This window comes from Sander lucioperca, chromosome 10 (genome assembly GCF_008315115.2).
Source record: "Sander lucioperca isolate FBNREF2018 chromosome 10, SLUC_FBN_1.2, whole genome shotgun sequence".
Classification (NCBI taxonomy): Eukaryota; Metazoa; Chordata; class Actinopteri; order Perciformes; family Percidae; genus Sander; species Sander lucioperca.
The window spans coordinates 21433733-21452632 of record NC_050182.1 but is presented as its reverse complement, the minus strand read 5'-3'; the positions used below and the strand labels follow the sequence as shown (position 1 = coordinate 21452632).

Genomic DNA, 18900 nt, shown 5'->3' with positions numbered 1-18900 from the left:
CGCACATTAAAAAAACAAACAGATGCCAGCGTGGAGCATCTTGGGTGCTATCTGAGGAGGATCTCTCCACACAAAGGGACATTCATTGGTCTGCCAAGTATCTGTGGAGTGCAGGAACAGACCCTAGAGTCTAGCGACAGATGATGATCTTATCGAAGGAGGGGGTGGGGCCATAGGGGGTAGGCGGTGGTTGAGGGGGTGCAGAGGGTGAAGGTGGCGGAGAGGGGTTGGTTGGGATTTGGAGGAAAGGGGGTACGGATCTTGAGCCACATCATGAGCTCTGTTTTGCCAAGTGTGTGGCATTTGAGAATTGGATGATGAGAAGCGTTGAAGACAGAAAACAGGCGCTGGGTTCGTTAAACCTCTTCATAGCCCATCATGAGCTTTCCTCTTGGTTCAGTCTGTCGTAGAGTTGGGATTTTGGGGCTTTATGAAATGAAATTATCACTATGACATCAAAAGTTGTTGCAGTCATAATTATAAAATTGCCAGTAGCCCATTTGGTAACAGAACACATCTGTCAGTATATTTTTTGCAATATTACTAAACCTGTCATATAAATGCTCATAAAGAACATAGAGACAGTGCATGAAGGGAACTCATTATTCTTCCACGGGTGTTTTTGTGGAGATCTTCCACCAGTATCTGCAACAGATGTGACAAGCCATCTGTGAGCCAAGGTCCTCAGGCAACATTTGGTGTGAGATGCACACAACTGGCACCCAAACATGGTGGACCACAAACCGCACAAATTGAATCGTAGCCCCGTTTTCCCCCCTCTTCTTGCACTTACACTACCCATTACTCCCTTTTTACTCCAAGCATCCCACCAATAAAAAGAAAGAAAAGGGTAAAAGAAAAGGAATCAGAATCGTTGGCTGAGGATGGCTTGTGCTGTTTGTCAAGCGGGGCTAAACAGGAACTTGCATCCAAGTGGTTAAAGGCCGTGGGTCTTATCTGAGGACAAACAGAATGCATCAAGCGGTGGCTGTTGCTCTCAGTGATGACGACCAGCTGTGCACCAATGTTTAATTATTTCTCTGTAATGAGCTTACCCACCTTCCACTGCAGCACCAGGAAGACAGCATGCAACAGCAGGCACACGTGAGGGGAGACAGAGTGAAAGAAAGAATGAGATCACGCTCTCCAGATTATCTAATTTTTTGGATTACTCCAAAACTGTGTCTGTATTTTCTCTGAAAAATATAATTTAATGTTTAGACCATGTGTTGGTTTTGCACAGTTTGGTCATGGTTTGTATCTACCTAACAGAGAGTTGAAGGGAATTTTTTATTATGAGTGACATTTAGCTTTTTATTGTAGTGACCACCACCGATGGAGTACTGTATGATGATCAGCAAGGCATTGTTTGTAGCGGGTAATAAGACTAGCCTGATGTTCCGAATATGTTTATGCATGCAAAGGAGCACATAAGCGCACATTTCCATATTAGCACAACAGACGGACACAATAGCGTGCCGCAGATACACGGCTGATATTTACACAGTAGAACAGGGCTGAATAGGTCATTATACCACACACGCATCAGAAAGTTCAGTGATCACTTCAGCCCATTCAGCATGAACCGAATGCCCTGAATAACTATTAGCCACATGTGTGAACAAATAGGTTAAAAGACACAATGTTAACAACTCATGTAGAGTTTGTTTGAATAATAATACATTAAGATTATTTGGCCTGGCTAGATAATATATAGTCGGCAGGTTGGCTTCCTGCTAAAGTGTCAGTCCTTCTGTTGGAAGATCTCAGAATAATGATGTTCTGTAGCTGGCCCCGATTTCTCTGACCTCCCAGAGATCAGTCCAACGATCACACGGTCACACATAATGAAAGCCTAAAACAGGACTCAGTCCTGATAAAAACGTCCTTTGTTTGAGTTTGTGGAACTTCTTGTGTCGACAAAGTTTATAAAATCAGATAGAACTTGTAGCTACAGATGTCTGAATCACCACATTTCCTTTAACACGACTTATCAGGGTTGTCAAGGCAACCGGCTGTCGGAAATGTAAAGTTGAGAACTTTCCCTTTGCGACACACACACGCACGCACACACGCACACACACATGCACACACGCACACACACACATGCACACACACACGCACACACACACATGCACACACACACACACACACACACACACACACACACACACACACACACACACACACACACACACACACAGGGAAACATCCTCTCTGGTAAACTATGTCATGTCCTGCCATGGGGTTTATCATAACTATTTGATTAATCACCATCCCGAAAAAGTACACTGAATCTAAGAGATAAGATAGTGGGCAGGGGTGACAGGGAGGTGAGCACCGGTAGTTCTTACAGTGCTATCCGGTTTCACTGTTAATTAACTGGAGCTCTGCACAGCACTAACAAGGGCCCAGTCTTCCTGGAGCAACAGAAATAGGCCTGCCACTAGCTGCTCTCGCCAGCCAGCGAGCCTGCGCTGTCTCACAGAGATTATCTCAACACAAGACACCTTTCAAGTAAGGTTAGCGCACCATGTGTTTGAGGAACACCATCAGATGGGTGCTCGCTTGATTTGCTTATCCATTTTGAAAAAGCTTGGCTTTAACCTTCACTGTTCACTGCGGGACTCCGAGGCAATAACGCGATTGCACATGTAGGGGTTGAGGGGAAAGGACAATGAATGAACGTCAGCGTGATTTGATGTGGAACCTGTGTGCTAAATAGAGCACTATATGGCTGACTGCTTTGGGTTGTGGTGTGTCTTTTAGGGGAGCTGGATGGGTTCCTTAAAGATGGCGAGCGTCGGATCCACAGCCGGCAGCAGCTCCCTGTGGGGACAACATGGGGACCCTTCGATGGGAAGATCGAGATGAACACTGACAGCACTGCACTGGTATGTCCTTGTTTTGGTCAACTACTGCATCTTTCCTAATTTTAGGGTACCACTGTAATATTAGCCAACCACAACAAGACCGTTTTGAAACAAATGGATAGAAATGACTAGATGCAAAGAAAACTCCCGCACACTGTCTAACTTGCAAAAAATATATAAAGTTTGATAATAGACAACGTTTTGGTACTAGACCATCTTCAGGCAAATGGTGTTTACATCATGAGAAGCCATCTTTTGTAGGAGGTTCATAACATTCATTCACATATCCATTACTATTGATAGAACTTAAACTTCAATACAACCCCTCTATAGTAACCATAAAAAAAAAATATATATATATATATATCATACCAGAGCAATCTATAGTAGATGGATGTCAATTTCTGTATAATGAATCCACACAAAAAAAATATGTAGAGCATTCATATTTAGGCATATTTCCAAAACCTGCTGGTACCTTATCCATTAATAGATAGAGGAAAAATATAACAATAAACACAACGAGTCCTTTTCCTGAAGATGGTCCAGTACCGAAACGTTGCCTATTATTAAACTTTATATATTTTTTACAAATTAGACAGTGTGCAGGAGTTTTCTTTGCAAATTTTGACCTGCTTGTTCCCCTCCGACGCACCTGTCTCATGTTGTAGATGCGCAAAGTATTTTTCAGTATAGAAATGACTAGATATAATAATATAGAGCTTCAGTAAGAGGACCCAGACTCAGCTAAACAAATCTTATCCGGATCTCAGGTCAGGTTAGTACGGACTTAACAGTTAAGCAATGTAGCTCAGTGCCTGGTCATGCAATGTGTTATACGTCAGCAGCGTTTAAACAGGCAGCCAGAGTAAAAAAGCTAAAACAGGGGTAATTATTTGACCCCCGTATTGTGTACAAGCTGTACAAAACTGAGTGAAAGCAAGTGAAAATTGCATTGCAATAATCAATATGAGACAGAATGAAGACATGTTTGGGCATTGTAGTGTCAAAGCATTGTTTGAATCTTTGCAATGTTTCAAAGTTGGAATCTTGGAATTTGGCAGAATTCCTATTTAGAATATTAATCTGAGCCTGTCAGTGCCAAAACGAGCACTTCTGTGAAGGTTAATACAAGCCGGACAATGATGGGAATGATGGGACAATGATATTACATTACATTGTAGCTTGTTTCACCACTGCTGACTGCAGTGATCTCGTTTATTACTGGACCACTGTCAAAGATTGTTGTTCCCATCAGTCACTTAGACACAAAAACAGGAAAACAGGGTCCAGGTTTTAAAAAAGTGTTTGTTGTTTGGACTAAAGTGAGCTTTATTTGGTCAAACTTTGACTTTAGCAGCCATGGCAACGCGATTACCAGAAAGTCTGACATCTAAAGACCATATTAATGTCTATTCCCCTGACATTCAAACCTATTGAGGTGGCTCTTTTGGGATCCAACTGCCTCCCAACAAAGCCTTTGAAGTGCATTCGTTTTAACCATTTAATCTGCATATTTTATGACAAAACACATTAATTGGTGGATTTTGAGCTCAGTCCAGGCTCAATTGAAAAGTCCCAATCCATGATTTTTGATGTTACCCTGCACACAGCAGCTTTATATCACTTGTTTCAAAGATCCCAGCAGAGGCTTGTGTTGACCTGCTGCTCTGCTGGAGTGACAAGCCCTCCATGGGTTTGACATTCCATTCTGCATTCGGATTAATTAAGAAATTCCTATTAAAATTGTAACCAAGCTCACACTCATCCTGTTAAGAAACATAAGGAAAAGTCCATGAGGATTTTGGACTCAGAGGCCCTCCCCGACGTTTTTCCTAGATTCCTTAGACGCATAACTTTATTAAATCATTTTTCGGAGCAGTTTTGACTGTTTTCTAAGCTCCACTCATGGTTTTGAAGTCATCAGTGGCTTTCAATAACTCAGGCCATATTATAGCCATGAAATATGGCTTCTCTCAGGGTAAAGCCAGTTATCCTTGGGCGGAAAAGTGATTTGACAGAGCAACACCTCAAGTTGCCTTCCAAAATAAAACACTCCATATATTTCTCCAGCAATCTCTGCATTAATTTCCCTGAAAGGCGTCCAATGCCAACCTTCAACGGTCCCCTAAAAATGACCCAGCAGACTCACCAAGTGATGTCATGTACAGTGAATGCTTGTTTGGTGCTTCTCACAGATGGAAACTTTACCGATTCCTCACACCACCTGCTGAACTAGATGCATAAACTGATTGTTGCTCTTGGCAAGAGTGATACGTTCTTAACTAACTGCCCTCTGAGGAATTCATCACTACTTTCCTCAGGTTTTTTTTTTTTTTTTTTAGCGAGCAGGTGCTGGTCATCACCTGTAATAGGCTATGGAGGGGTTACGGAATATGTCAAACCTCCCTCGCAATTAAAAGCCGAGGAAGAAGCTTTGGCATATTGCCTTTAAGGATCTCATGTGTGTCTATTCTCCTGGGGGCCCTCTCAGTGCTTTGCTGCTTGCCCTCCTCCTCTCCTAAGTTTCATCTCTCGAATGGGGAACTGGCTGTTAGCAGCTTCTCACTATCGCTCATTAAAGGCTAGGTCAACCCAACTGGCATGTTTTGTTTTATTGAGCCTTCTTTTTTACTTTTGTTTCTTAGACGCTTGCATGAGCCAGAAAATGCCAGTTGTAGTTGTTTTTGTTTTTTGCACACCATGAGGGAATCAGCTCATTTACAGTAGCATAGTTTTATTTTTTTTAATTTTTTTTAAATCCAACCTCTAGTTATGGAGCTGTTGCCTTGTTAAACATGCAGCCGCTGGCAGCATCGTTAATGTGTTGCTGCATTTATCTCAGTTATTTCAGTGGGAGGCGAGTGAGTTGTGCAAATCTTCAAACACTGACACATCGAGACAGGGAGAAACCCTGACGCCTCACCTGGAGAGGGAAAGAGGGAAAAGTTGAAATAACAAATGTGAGAGTGAGGAGAGAATAAAGAAGAAGAAGGAAAAAAAAAGGGGCGGCTAGTTTTGATGCATGTCAGGGCAGCCAGAGCTGCAGAGCAGGGTCAGTAGGCGGGAGAAAGCGTTTGAGGTAGAAATAAAGGCTCATTGCTTCATGGGTCTGTACCTCAGCTAGGAGGCACTCTCAGTCATTCTTATGAAGTGTGACCTCCACACACTATTAAATCTCCTTTTACTCTCTTAGATTTTTCGAAACCACAGAGGTGAATGAATTACCCGAAGGCAGCCAGGTAAATGGCAGGAGTGACACCTCTCCCAATGCCTGAAACACATGACCCGCTGGTGAGATATTGATATGCCCTCTCTGAAATCAAACATATTTTATCCCTTCATCCGCGCACGTCATTTAAGATATGACTTTTTAGAGGTCAGGCTATTTTTGCTCGAGCCGCCGCATACGGTGCATAGGTCCGTTTCTCAATCCTTGGCATCACGCCCAGAGAGGGACTTGAGTGTAATGTCTCCTTAAAGTGGCTTTACACTAAATAATGAAAATATAGTGAATTTAAGCAGCCTTTGCATTAAAGTGGACATGAGCAGCACTTTGGGCACAAGCAGCGCCGTTTAGGAGCTGAGTGTGTAAGGTCCGGCTGGCGGATTGGGGGGGGGTTACTAGTTATAGCCTAGCTGTATGTGCTGTGGTGTGGGAGCCGATGTGGGCTGGCTGCTGGCGGTCGACAGGCCTCAGTGGCTGACCGGAGTGATGGATGATGCTGAGAAAGACCAGTGAATAGAGCGTTACATGCAGTTGTCCAGACAGGCCTGGAAAGAGAGGTATAAAGCTTAAAAAAGAAAGAATGAAAAGAGAGAGACGGGGGAGAGAGAGAGAGAGGAAGCAGGAAAAAACAGAGGGGAAAAAGCATGACAGGAAATCTGGGCATCTGCAGGACAGAGATAGGGTCACATCTCGACCGTTTATCAAGGAGGAAAGCAGATTTCACAGCTGATGGGTCGGCCGTGGCAGGTTTGTAGACCCCAGGGGCTCAGCTTGGCATGAGGCACTGGAGTTATAGTTATTGCTGTTGCAGAGCTGTCAACACATTCACATTGCGCTGTATTGGGCAGCTCATACTCCTGGCCAAACTGTGGTATTTTTATGCATTCTTTATCATTGTAAGATCATATATAGACTAAAAAATGAATACACTTAATATATTTTTCCCACATAGTTTCCACATGTAATATTTCTTGAAGACAACAGCAGAACAAGATGTTGCTAAGTCAGCAAACCGGGCCTAAATCGGAGAAACAGAAGACCAGAGAGTCTCAAATGAAAACTGAGTAACTGGACCGGGTTAGAGCACTTTGCAGCAAGTGAGGCAAAGAAGTGGGGGCTCAAAGCAACAGGCAGCAAGACAAAAAAACAAGAGAGCAGAAAACATCTAGAAATAATGGAAGGAGCCAAGAGTTGTGGTTGTGGTGCTATGCAGTCGCTTCCTCTGCTCTGTTCCTCGTCCTCGTCCTCTCCTCTCCTCTCTGTCTGACTGATGGAGCTGCCAGAACGCCGTCTCATCCCTCACTTCTCTCACTGATCAATCAGACCATTAGACTCCAATTACAGCCTCAGCGCCGGCGCAGGTGAGCGACGAGCACATTCAGCCGGCTGCCGACAACGCCTCCGCCCGGCTTCCTCACACGCTCCAAATTAACGCAAATTAATAGTGACACTCAGACATAAATGTCTGCAATCGAGGGGGCTAAATTAACAGTCTGGGTCGAAGCTATTGAGTAGCAGGTGTCTTTAAAAGCGGTAATTACCCATGCTGGACAGAACCGGGAGGAGAAGGCAGCCCATGCTTTGCCTGGAGTAAGAGGCCTGGCCCCGGTGAGCCTGGCCTCCATTGTAGGTGTTAATAATTGATTGGGAGGCGAGCTATTAATGAGCAGCAGATTTAGAGCTCTGTTGTAAATGTGTGTTGATGAGGGTGTTGCCGCCTCTTGTACAATGCCTTACCAATGCTAATTACCGGGGCTTAGTCAAGGTGCACTGTAATGAGCCTGGATTCAATAGAATTCTGGTCTGTAAGTGTTTTGAGGGCCTTTACGTGCAAATGACATGATAATTGTAAAGCATAAGACCTGCTTAATTCCAGATTAAGATCTACCAGGCAATATTTTTTTTTTATCTTATCGTGCATCTTAATGTTCTTGTTGTGTATGAGCTACATTTGCTGTGAGCATAGGTTTATGATGAAACAAATCTACTTCTGTAATCTCCTGAAACAAAGGCAAGGATTTGGAAGGTTGCAAGGGCAAAATATAAGTCAACAAGCGCTATAGGCTAATAAAGTATAATAACTAATTCAGTCTTAACATGAAATCATTTTTATTACCTTTGAATCCAAAGTCATCATAGTCATAATAATACTGTGTCAAGCTGTATGTTTGCTAGATGGAATATGTAGTGTGTTTAAGTAAAACACAAATGATGTTGTTTGGAATTGTTTAAGACACAAAATGAACCCTTGATGAATTATTTGTTAATCTACTAGTGTTCTCACAATGAAGGAGGGTAAAGAATTCATATTTTAGCTGAAGTGTGCATGAGAACATAGCTATTAAAAGCCTGTGTGCTTGCACATGTGCACAATGTGTCTGCGTCTTTGAATGTACTGTGTGTGCACTTGAGTGTGTGTGTTTTGGGTCACACTGTAGTTTCTGTGCATGTGTGGGAGGGCATGCGCGAGCGCCTCAGCGTGCGTGCGCAGACTGTGTTGCTGTTTTTGGCTGTGAACAGAGAGCTTTAGCTTGTAGACTACAGAAGAGCGAAAATGTCAAGATACTGTCCTAATTTTCACCTGGGACAGAGAGAGAGGCAGAGGCTGTCAACTGATGGAGTGTGATTATTGTGTAATTTAGTACAAGGGTAGGAATATGGGCCTGTGCAACCCAAAAAAATGCTCCAGAAATTATTCAGCCCATCACTCAAGCCATTTATCTCACCCCTTTTTTGCCCACTCTCTCCCTCCAATATGTTTATTGTTAGCTACCCCTAAACTTTAACAAGTGGTGGCGGATTTTTCTGTTTCAGAAATTATATTTTTCTTCTTGTCATTGCTTCATTAATCAAGAGGAGGCATTCTGAAAAATGTTTTGTTTTGGAGGCTGCAATCTATTTTGTGTGTGTGTGTGTGCGTGTGTGTGTTGTAGTTAATCTGCGCCCGTGGCAGGTTTCCCCTCCGAAACGCAGCGCTAAGCAGCGGTATCGCAGGCCTATTGTTGTAGCCTCTGTCATAGCAAGGAGAGCCTGATGCAGGCCTGGGCTCGCCTGATAAGGAAAAGAGGATTCAACATGGCTGGAAAGGAGAATCAGTGGGACTTGAGAGTGGAGTACGGATGGGGCAGATGCGCTCGCACACACACACACACACACACACACACACACACACACACACACACACACACACACACACACACATACGTACAGAATGATGCACACATGTTCTACACACATACAGTCACACATGAGCCGACACACACACAAATCATCGCCATCATCACACTGGCACATGCCCAGGCAATTATTTACAGTAACATCCAATTACATATGCAAGAAGGCACCCCAGGATAGGACCTCTCTGTTGCATAGCTACTAAATGACACACAAACACACACACACACACACACACACACACACACACACACACACACACACACACACATACACATCCTGAAATATCCATGCAAACGCACAAACACACCATTAAACTAAAAAAAAAAAAACAGTTTGAAACACTTTTGATTTATGTTTGCATTTAAAGGTGGCCGGTGCTTTCTATCTGTAAGTCACACTGTCTTGGATACGGTTTGCAAACGCCAGACATTATCAGGACTAACAGGATTTGAATTTCTGTGTTGGACACACAAATAATTTTGGCACAAAGAATGTGGCTTCATCTAATGAAATAATGGGCCCAAATTTTAGGCGGAGAACCAATTTGTGATTGCATGCATCAATTATTTCTTGGGTTTAAACCAATATCAGGGCTGGGGTCTCTTCAGATGGGTAAAATGCTAATTATCTGGCCTGCTTTCCCTTGCTCAGTGTCATCCATATATATTTATTGACGGCATTATCGGTGGTTTTCATGTTCTTATACATTAAAAGGGGGAAACATCAAAGCAAATGCCACTGAAGTAGCCCTTTAAATTTGGGCTTTTTAACACAGATCAACATGATATTGATGTATGTTTGTGAGTCAAATTGATAATGGATTGCAGGCTACGGCAAGAAAAAAAACTCTCTCTGTATTGCTTATATACATTTATTTCCCAAGTTTCTGTGTGCATGGCTGAAAGTCATTGCCACCCACAGCTCCATGTATTAGCCGTGAAGCAGTCAGTCAGTCAGCTAGTCAGAGCTATTATGGCCACAGCCGAGCTCCACTGTTTGAGAGATAATGCATGGTTGACTTGATCTACAAGTGAACCTGACATTTTGCTGTCCTTACATCACAACACAACTACCCAAACTGATATGGCAGGTCCCCTGATAAGTAGAGCAGGACTCACTGATTTGCTTTGTGCTCCCTGTAATGGCTGCATGGTTTCCTCCAACATGCCAAGGATACAGTGACTAGATCCACACAAATATAAAGATGGGGACCATCTGAAGCATCATTCAGTATTTAATGTTGGGTTTTTTGAGTAGTGAGTGTCACACTTGTATCTACAAATACATAATTTTCTTCTTATAATCACAGCTGATGGTTCTGAAATTTAAACCAGTGATAGTTGCAGTATTTTCTCAAAATGAAGTCCATGTTCCTGCATGATCACAAGGATCAAAGCTTTTCTTTTTATCCCCTTAAAATACAAGATAAACAAATTAAACATTTTTTAATGTCCTTTCACTCCTCTACCACGTTTTCTTTCTCCAAATTAAAAGCACCTTTATGCTACTTTACACTTTTATTTCGGTAGGAAATATCACTACACTGTGTGTATTGCTACATAAATCAGACAGCTATAGTTACTAATTATGAACTTTTTAAATACAATGTAATTGTAAAGTTTTAATTTAAACCTTGTAATGTAGTAAATCATAATAAGACTCAGAATGGCAATTGTTCTGGAGAATGAGTACTTTTACTTTGACACTTTATGTATATTGAGCTGATATTACTTCTATTCTTAGGAAGGATTTTGAATGCAGGACTGTAACTTGTAATGAGGAGTATTTTATTTGCATCTTTGCATTGTTACATTTAGGATCTGAATATGTCTTCCACCACTACCTTTCTTCCTGTTTTGTGCCCTGAAGTAATGTCTTGTTCTATCCAAATCTGATTTGGTTGCACACAGATTTGTTGTTGTGAAAATGCAGCTTCTGTATCGTATGTTGGAAACACAACATCATTTGTTAGAATTTAAATTTCTGAGATAATTTACAACTGCTAAAAATGCCTTCCTTCCTTATTTAGATAATACACATTATTCAGCAGATTTCACACTATAGAAGTATTAACTTTTTTCTGTAATAACATGTAGGGCTGCACAACATATTGTTGTTTTTGTTTTTATCGTCATCGCAATATCAACTGCCGCAATGTACACAATGTGAAAGGCTGTGACATGTCAGGATACAAGATAGAAGACAATATCAGTAGAAAAATGCACTTTAAAATATAACTGTCATTCTCTTTTTTAGTGGTGCCTTTCATATTCAATATAATGTTCAATTTGTCTTTAAAAGAATGTAAAAAACAAGGACTTCCTTTCATTTGTTTTAAATTCAACAAGCCATTTGTTGTATTTTAGCAGAATACTGAAAGCAGCAGAAATGCAGAACTGAGTACACTTTAATATCTGTTCATGTATCACGAGAAATATCGTTATCGTGATATTCAACAACATTATCAAATATTGCATATTTTCCTCATATCGTGCAGCCCTAATAACATGATATTGTGAAGTAGGGGCAGGATTATTTAAGCATTATGCTTCCGCCTGCTCCTTCTCAGACGTATCCCTTTTTTTGGGGGGTGAAATCGGATTGATCTGTCTAAGTTTGTGTTTTATCTTCGTGTTTTCATCTGATTTTTTTTCTTTTCTTCTCTTACAACATACTGTTGATTGTTCCAGATACATACAAAAAAATCTAATCAAACTCCTGTCGCTGTAATGACACGGCCGCATCCTCTCAGACACTGAAGACGTAGCCATTCTACTGTAGTGGACAGACAGGCAGCTGTCTTCCTGCTGCCGTGGGTTCAGCCATTGCTCAGGAGCAGCCGAGCATGGGCCGGTGATGGCTGACAAAGCCCCAGTGAGGCTCCAGGTCCTGGCAGGGCCACTCTTTACCCGCAGGGCTTGAGAGTGAGCTGGGTGTCCCTGTCCCAATCCCAACTCTCTGGGTGTTTGCTGTCTGCCGGCGGCCCATCAGTGAGCGACAGTCTGGATAGCAAACTGTCACACTGATGAGATGTAGTATCTGCATGCTTATGCTTGCTGTACGTCGTAAACACGCACAAACAGCTTGATACGAACATTAAGATTCATGAACAACTGTTCCATTTGGGATAGCATAACACTTAAACAAGTCACACACTATCACTTACACACTTATCTGAAGTTTTGTGAATTTGAATGATTTGGGCAGATGCTTCGTAAGCTGTGAGCTACCTTACAAAACTAATAAGCAAAGCTAGGTTTCAGTCTGTACAGAATGTTGGTCTGACAGGCAACAATAGTCAAGCTCAGAAGAACTCCCTTGCTTAACACATATTGCCTTGTTTTACAGTACGCGATATGTCCTCCCAAATGAATGATTATCCTATACACAACAGACCTGTAGTGCAGCAAAGGCACAAGAGGAAGAAATGGAAGAAGAAGAGGGAAAGAGAAAGAAAAGTGAAACAAAGTTGAGTAGTGCCAGCTGCTTTGCCATCTGTCACTGTCATGGCTGTGCTTGTGATATGTTGAAACAACTTTCTTGAAAAGTGGTGCAGATAATCCTCGATTGTTTCCATTTGCCAGCCCCTGATTGTCCTCTTGGTATTCCAGCACAAAGTGAGTTCAGAGTGATGTTTAGTGGTAGTTGTAGATGGCTGACCAATATCCTCTATTAGCTGTGATTGTGGAAATATAAAGCTGATGTCCTTATTATCTCTTTAGAAGTACATTTTTAAGATTTAAAGTTTGAGATCTCCCTGTTTTGCCGCTTGTTAGAAAGTGAGTAAATAAGCACTTTAAAACATCTCCAAAGTCATGTATTATTTATAGCAAAGAGCTTGGAATGTACATAATACATTTACGTAAGTACTGTACTTAAGTACAAATGTTGAGGTACTTGTACTTTACTCAAGTATTTTCTTTTCATGCCACTTTCTTTCTTCTCTTTTACTCCACTACATTCATCTGACAGCTTTAGTTACTATTTACTTTACACATTAAGATTTCTGCACACAAAACACATGTAGTTTATTAAATACGATGTTTTATTATAAATGAAACTACCCAACAATATATAGACCTACAAGTACAGCTGAAAATATTAGACAATTAGTTGATTGACAGAACTATGTAGATCCTTTCCAGTTTCTAAAATGTGAGCATTTTTCTGCATTGGGTACTTTTAATACCTTAAGTACATTTTCAATTGAATTTTATTTATAGTATCAAATCATAACAAGAGTTATCTCAAGACACTTTACAGATAGAGTAGATCTAGACCACACTATAATTTACAAGGGCCCAACAATTCTAGTAAATCAAATTTTCCTGATGATATTTACATACTTGTACATACATTTTTAATGCAGGCCTTTTACTTGTAACAGAGTATTTTTACATTGTGGTGTTCGTACTTTTACTTAAGTAAAGGATCTGAATACTTCTTCCACCTCTGTTCTACATAAGCATTGTCACTCTTAGAAATTCAGCAATTTTTCTTGCCCCTTTCCTCTTGGACACATTGACGGGGGAGGTGAAAAAGTTGCTTCACCTCCTTCAGAGAAAAGTACGGCCACTAGAGATGTTCTGATACCAGCATCAGAAAAGCCTCCGATACTGCCTAAAATGCTGGTTTCGGTATCGGAAAATACTGGAGTTTATACACCGATCCAATACCACGTAATTTGGCGCTGAAGAAAATGTACTTTTAAGTTGTTTATGTTATTTTTCCATTAAGACTGACTGTCAAACTGGATAATAAAAGAAAGTTTGACGGCTTTTATTGTTTGTGTTTGTTCATGTTTCACAAAAAAGTTTAACTTGAGCCAGGCCGAACAACAAAAATAGAAATCACATCCAAACAGGGATGGTAGTATACAGCTGTTAAAATATAATACAATATATGACACGCTAGTATTGGATCAGTAGTCGGTATCGGCCGAAACGCTTCAAAAAGTTCAGTTATCGGAATCGGTATGGGGAAGCAAAAAATGGTATCGGACCATCTCTAACGGCCACCCTACAGGGAGGAAACCCCCCGCTGGTAGGTCTTGATTAGTCTTGCTGTCCTGGCCTTCGCCCTCTGATCCTCAGCCTAGTTAGCTTGGGGGCCTTCAAAAGACAAAGCCCTGTCAAAATGACTCCGGACAGATGAACATGCAAGCAGAAAAAGTCAAGTCTTCTGGTCAAAAAATAAGAAAGGTTAGCATTGAAGATAAGAAAGCTGATAGGTGCTTGGAGGAGATGAAGGTCTGGACAGTGTTCTTTGGCTCCCTGGTGGTCCGGCAGCACCTCATTAGATGGATGTGTGTGAGGCTGTCAAAGCAGGAATATTATAACACGGGGTCGTCTGCAAACTAATTGGGTAACAAAGACCACTTCCAGCTCGAGAAACCCATCTTTTAACAGCTAGTGTGCTGAGACTCTGATAAGAGAGTTCACGTCTAATGCATTTAGTGAGGGGCAAGTTCGCCATCTTTATCTTATTTACTTAACTTGGTGTAAATATTGTTGGTCTTTCACGCAGGATTTAGCCAGACCCCATTTCTCTAAAGTGCACCCAGGGATCAAACTATTGAACACTGCACGGCAGTATGCAGATGATCAGGCGCTCTGCAAATCACAGATACCTTTGTTCAATGTAGTCTTGAATAAAGTACTTGAAAGCAATACTTGAGTAAAAGTACAAGTATCTTACTAGAAAATGACTTTGGTAGTAGTTAAAGTCACCTTGTAGAACATTACTTGAGTAAAAGTCTTAAAGTATCTGATATGTACTGTTCTTAAGTATCAAAAGTTATGTTCTGATATTTACTGTACTTAAAGGTGCAGTAGGTAAGATTTATAAAACTAACTTTCTGTCATATTTGTCAAACTGACCCTATGTTCCAGTAGAACTACATGAAGCAGGTCATTAAAATAAATCCAGCTCCTCTGGCTCCACCTACAGCCTGTAGTGAGATTTACAAAAATCCACCTCTCCCTGTTCAGATGCACCAATCAGGACCAGGGGGGGTGTCTAACTGTGTGTCAATCACTGCTCATGCACACACATTCATTCTCCCTTGTGGGGGGAGGGGCTTAGGAGACCGTTTGGGGCTTTAGCAGAAAGGGGGGGAGGGACTGAGAAGTTGTTGATGTTAAAAAAATTTGGCTAAGTCCTGGATCTTCACAATCCTACCTACGGCACCTTTAATTATTGGAACATTTAAAAAAAACTTTGCTTATGAACTTTAATGTGGCTTCCTTATAGTAAAGCAAAATAACCAAGGTTTCTACACCTTCTAAAACATCCAATTCACAGTCCAATATCAACAAAGAGAAAAACGGACACAGAATCTTTTGAAATTGCGAAGAAGAATCTTTCACTCCAATGTACGTAAACATTTCTTGCAAGTAACGAGTAACGGAAATGCAGAACTATAATTATAAATAACAAAGGAAAGTACAGATACAAGAAAATTCTACTTAAGTACAGAAACGACACTAGTTCAGTGTGTTAGTCATTAGAACAAAGTTGCATGTGCGGTGCATTTTTTTGTGTTTCTTCTCTTTGTTCTTTGCCTCAAATCATTTTTGAATGTCTTCTACTTTGCACTTGTTTGTTGTAATTACGATTCTGTACACGTTGTTATGGATAGAGCTCAGTTTCTGGATGCACAGGCCGAGACAGTCTCCTGAAATATAAAATCACATACAGTAGATGCTATTCTAATGCATCATAAAACGTATAACTCCACCAGAGAGGAGAGGGGAGTTCAAAAGAATATTAAAATCCAATACCTAAAGGAGGGCACAGAGTTTTATCTAAAGTCAGGGGCTTTATTCACACATCATGCCTACTATTTTATTGTTTGTCTATATTTGCTGCCTCTGACTGATCCCAGTCTTCCATGTGTGGTTATGAGAGCAGAGATTTGTTGTGACCCCACTGACTGATTGACTCTTGAGTTCCCTTTTCTTCCTCTTTGAAGAAATCCCTCCATCCGCATGTTTATTCCATTGCAGAGAAAGAGAGGTTCTGTCCAGAGAATATGCCACCTGCCACCTTGACCCCGAGGGGCCATGGTAATATCCATACAGGTGAACATTACTGGCTCGGGGTTCCCTATTATGTTCCCTCACACAGCTTCGCACTGCTCGGGGAGTCAGCCCTAACTTACATGCAAAAGATCAAACAAGTCTTTCTCAATTGAATTCAAATGGGAAATTTCGAGTATTTCAAACAGTGAGTAGTGAAGCGACAGGGCTGTTCCGTCCCCTGACCAAAGCCAAAGACAAGAAGTACACGTGTGTGTATATATATATATATATATGTGTGCACTCTACCTCCAAGATATGATTAAGTCCTGGAGCACATGCATTACAAATTCAGTTTTCTCTTGTTTACCACTTCAAATAGTTCTCAGGACATTATACATAGTTACGGAAGCACACAAGCATTTACTTGTAAAGTTGAATTAAACATTCCCCACTACAAAGAAAGTGCAGGACATTGTTGTTTGATGCTGAAGGGCTGCGGAAGGAAAGGAAGTTTTGACTCGATCGGTGGAGAGTGGTGTGGGTGATGTACAAATAGTAAAGGAAAAGAAAAGGACAGATGAGAGAGGATAGGAGATGAGAGGAGGAAAGGAAAGACAAGGAGAGGAGAAGAGAAGAGAGGAAAGGAATAGCAAAATAATGAATAGGAAAGGAAAGGAGAGGAAGGAAAGGAAATCAAAGCAAAAGGAGTGATTGGAAAAGAGAAGATAGGAAAGGAAATGAAAAGCGAAAAGAAAAATATGGAAGGGAAAGGTGGCAGGGGTGGAGAAAGGGGTTGCTTGTCTTCAGGGCAGGTACAGCTTACACTAAACTGTTTGGCTTTAGAGTTGGAGCACCTCACTGTGCCTGAAGGTCTTGAAGAATGGAGTACAGAGCATAAAGTGCCCCCTCCTTCTGAACCTCTATTCTTCTCTCTTCTCCTCCCTGATTAAGTGAGCAGAAGATTCAGTTTAAATATAAACAAAGGAATCATATAACAAAAGAAGAAGAAAAAAAATTCACTGTAAACCTGAATGCTCAAATTAATAATTTGGAATAAGTACTGTCAACTTAAAATTTGTTAAGAAGTTCTGTTTACTTAAAACTGTTGATTGCCAGTAGCATATACGATCTTTTGAGTTTGGTAAACTCTTATTAAGCAATGCTAAATTATTAATCAACATTGTGCAGCCAATCGTTAGTCTGCCTTATTATTATTATTATTATTATTATTATTATTATTATTATTATTATTATTATTATTATTCATGCAACTGAACATACAATCAACATGCAATACCACCCATAGTCAATATGAATACGAGCACTGTGAGCATTTCAATGGAGAGAAATAAGTAATGGCTAATGCAGCACATGAACTTTGATGCTTACAGTCCGGTCAGCAGGATAAAAGGTGATTTAAATGAGAAAATATTTATTCCCCATAGCGCCGCCATGATAGCAGCAGCCAAATAAAGGCACATGCGCACAGTGATGGGTGTCCCTTTAAAGATTCCGGGAACAGCGGTGACTCTCTCAATTTAATCGATTTTAAAATGAAAAGTCAATTTAACAAAGTTGAAAAGAGAAAGATGGGCTAAGGGAAGAAAAAAGCATTCTCTTGCACTCAAGCAGTAAACTAACTGCTGCACAGAGCAGGCAGAGATTTCAGCTGAATTATCTCCCACCTCACATTTGCTCTTAGGCAAGCAGTTTAAAAAGGCAAGCGATTGAGCCAGTGATCCAATTTGAAATGCAGAAATGATTAGAGCAGCTTGCCTCATTTCATATCGAAATTCTCTGATTTATGACAGGGCACCAGCCAAGATCTATCTCTAAAGGGAATTAGTGTGCAATTCCTGCATATTTCTGTTATTTAGTCTCCCAATAGCAGATGCTGTAGCCTTAGAGAGAGGGGGAGGGGAGAAAGGAATGAAAGGCGGTATGTAGGTATCTTTTCATTTCAGCAGATGTAACCATGGCCATTTAGAAGAGGAGAGAAATGACACAAAAGCAGACTTTAGAAATGAAGGTATTTCTCACTCTATGTAGGATGTTGTCGAGGATCTTATTTCAGGGTGCAAAATGAAAAACATGCAGCACCTAACTAAGCATATGCACAGCTTTCCCCCGAGCATGGATAGTAGTGGGGGAATACAGACTGCGAGGTTTGGTCGTTGGTTGTTTTATTCAACAAAAAAAAGACCCCTTGCAACCCATCCATCCTTGAGGCTAAGAAAATATTAATACACAGAGCGATAACGAGGGCTAGAGGAAAATCTCCCTTAATGAAATTTCCAGTTGACCACATGCAATTTGTTTCATCGCAGTGAACAACTAATTGCAATGGACGTTATCAAGGTGTGAGTGTGCTGTCTGCTGTAAACTGACTGGTAAAACAGGTACAAATCCTTTATCCTCACTCCCATGTTAGAAACAGAGAACATATAAACTTGACATAACCCATACATAAGCTTGTTTTTTTTTTTGTTATGTTTGGACTGCCAGGATCCTCTGAAAAGGAACATGCACTTTAAAAATTGCTTGGGACATCTAAATGCAATGCTAACACAGGGTAAATGTAAAGTAGGGGAGAGAAAGT

General features: G+C 41.0%; 1 protein-coding gene across 1 annotated transcript in view; it reads left to right on the top strand.

Annotated features, from left to right (window-relative positions):
- Positions 1 to 18900, top strand: part of zfpm2a (zinc finger protein, FOG family member 2a) — a 143288-nt gene that overhangs the window by 62013 nt on the left and 62375 nt on the right. The window contains exon 4 of the mRNA XM_036006174.1: positions 2770 to 2894. Coding sequence (XP_035862067.1) covers positions 2770 to 2894 — 125 coding nt within the window. The remainder of the gene's footprint in view (positions 1 to 2769; positions 2895 to 18900) is intronic.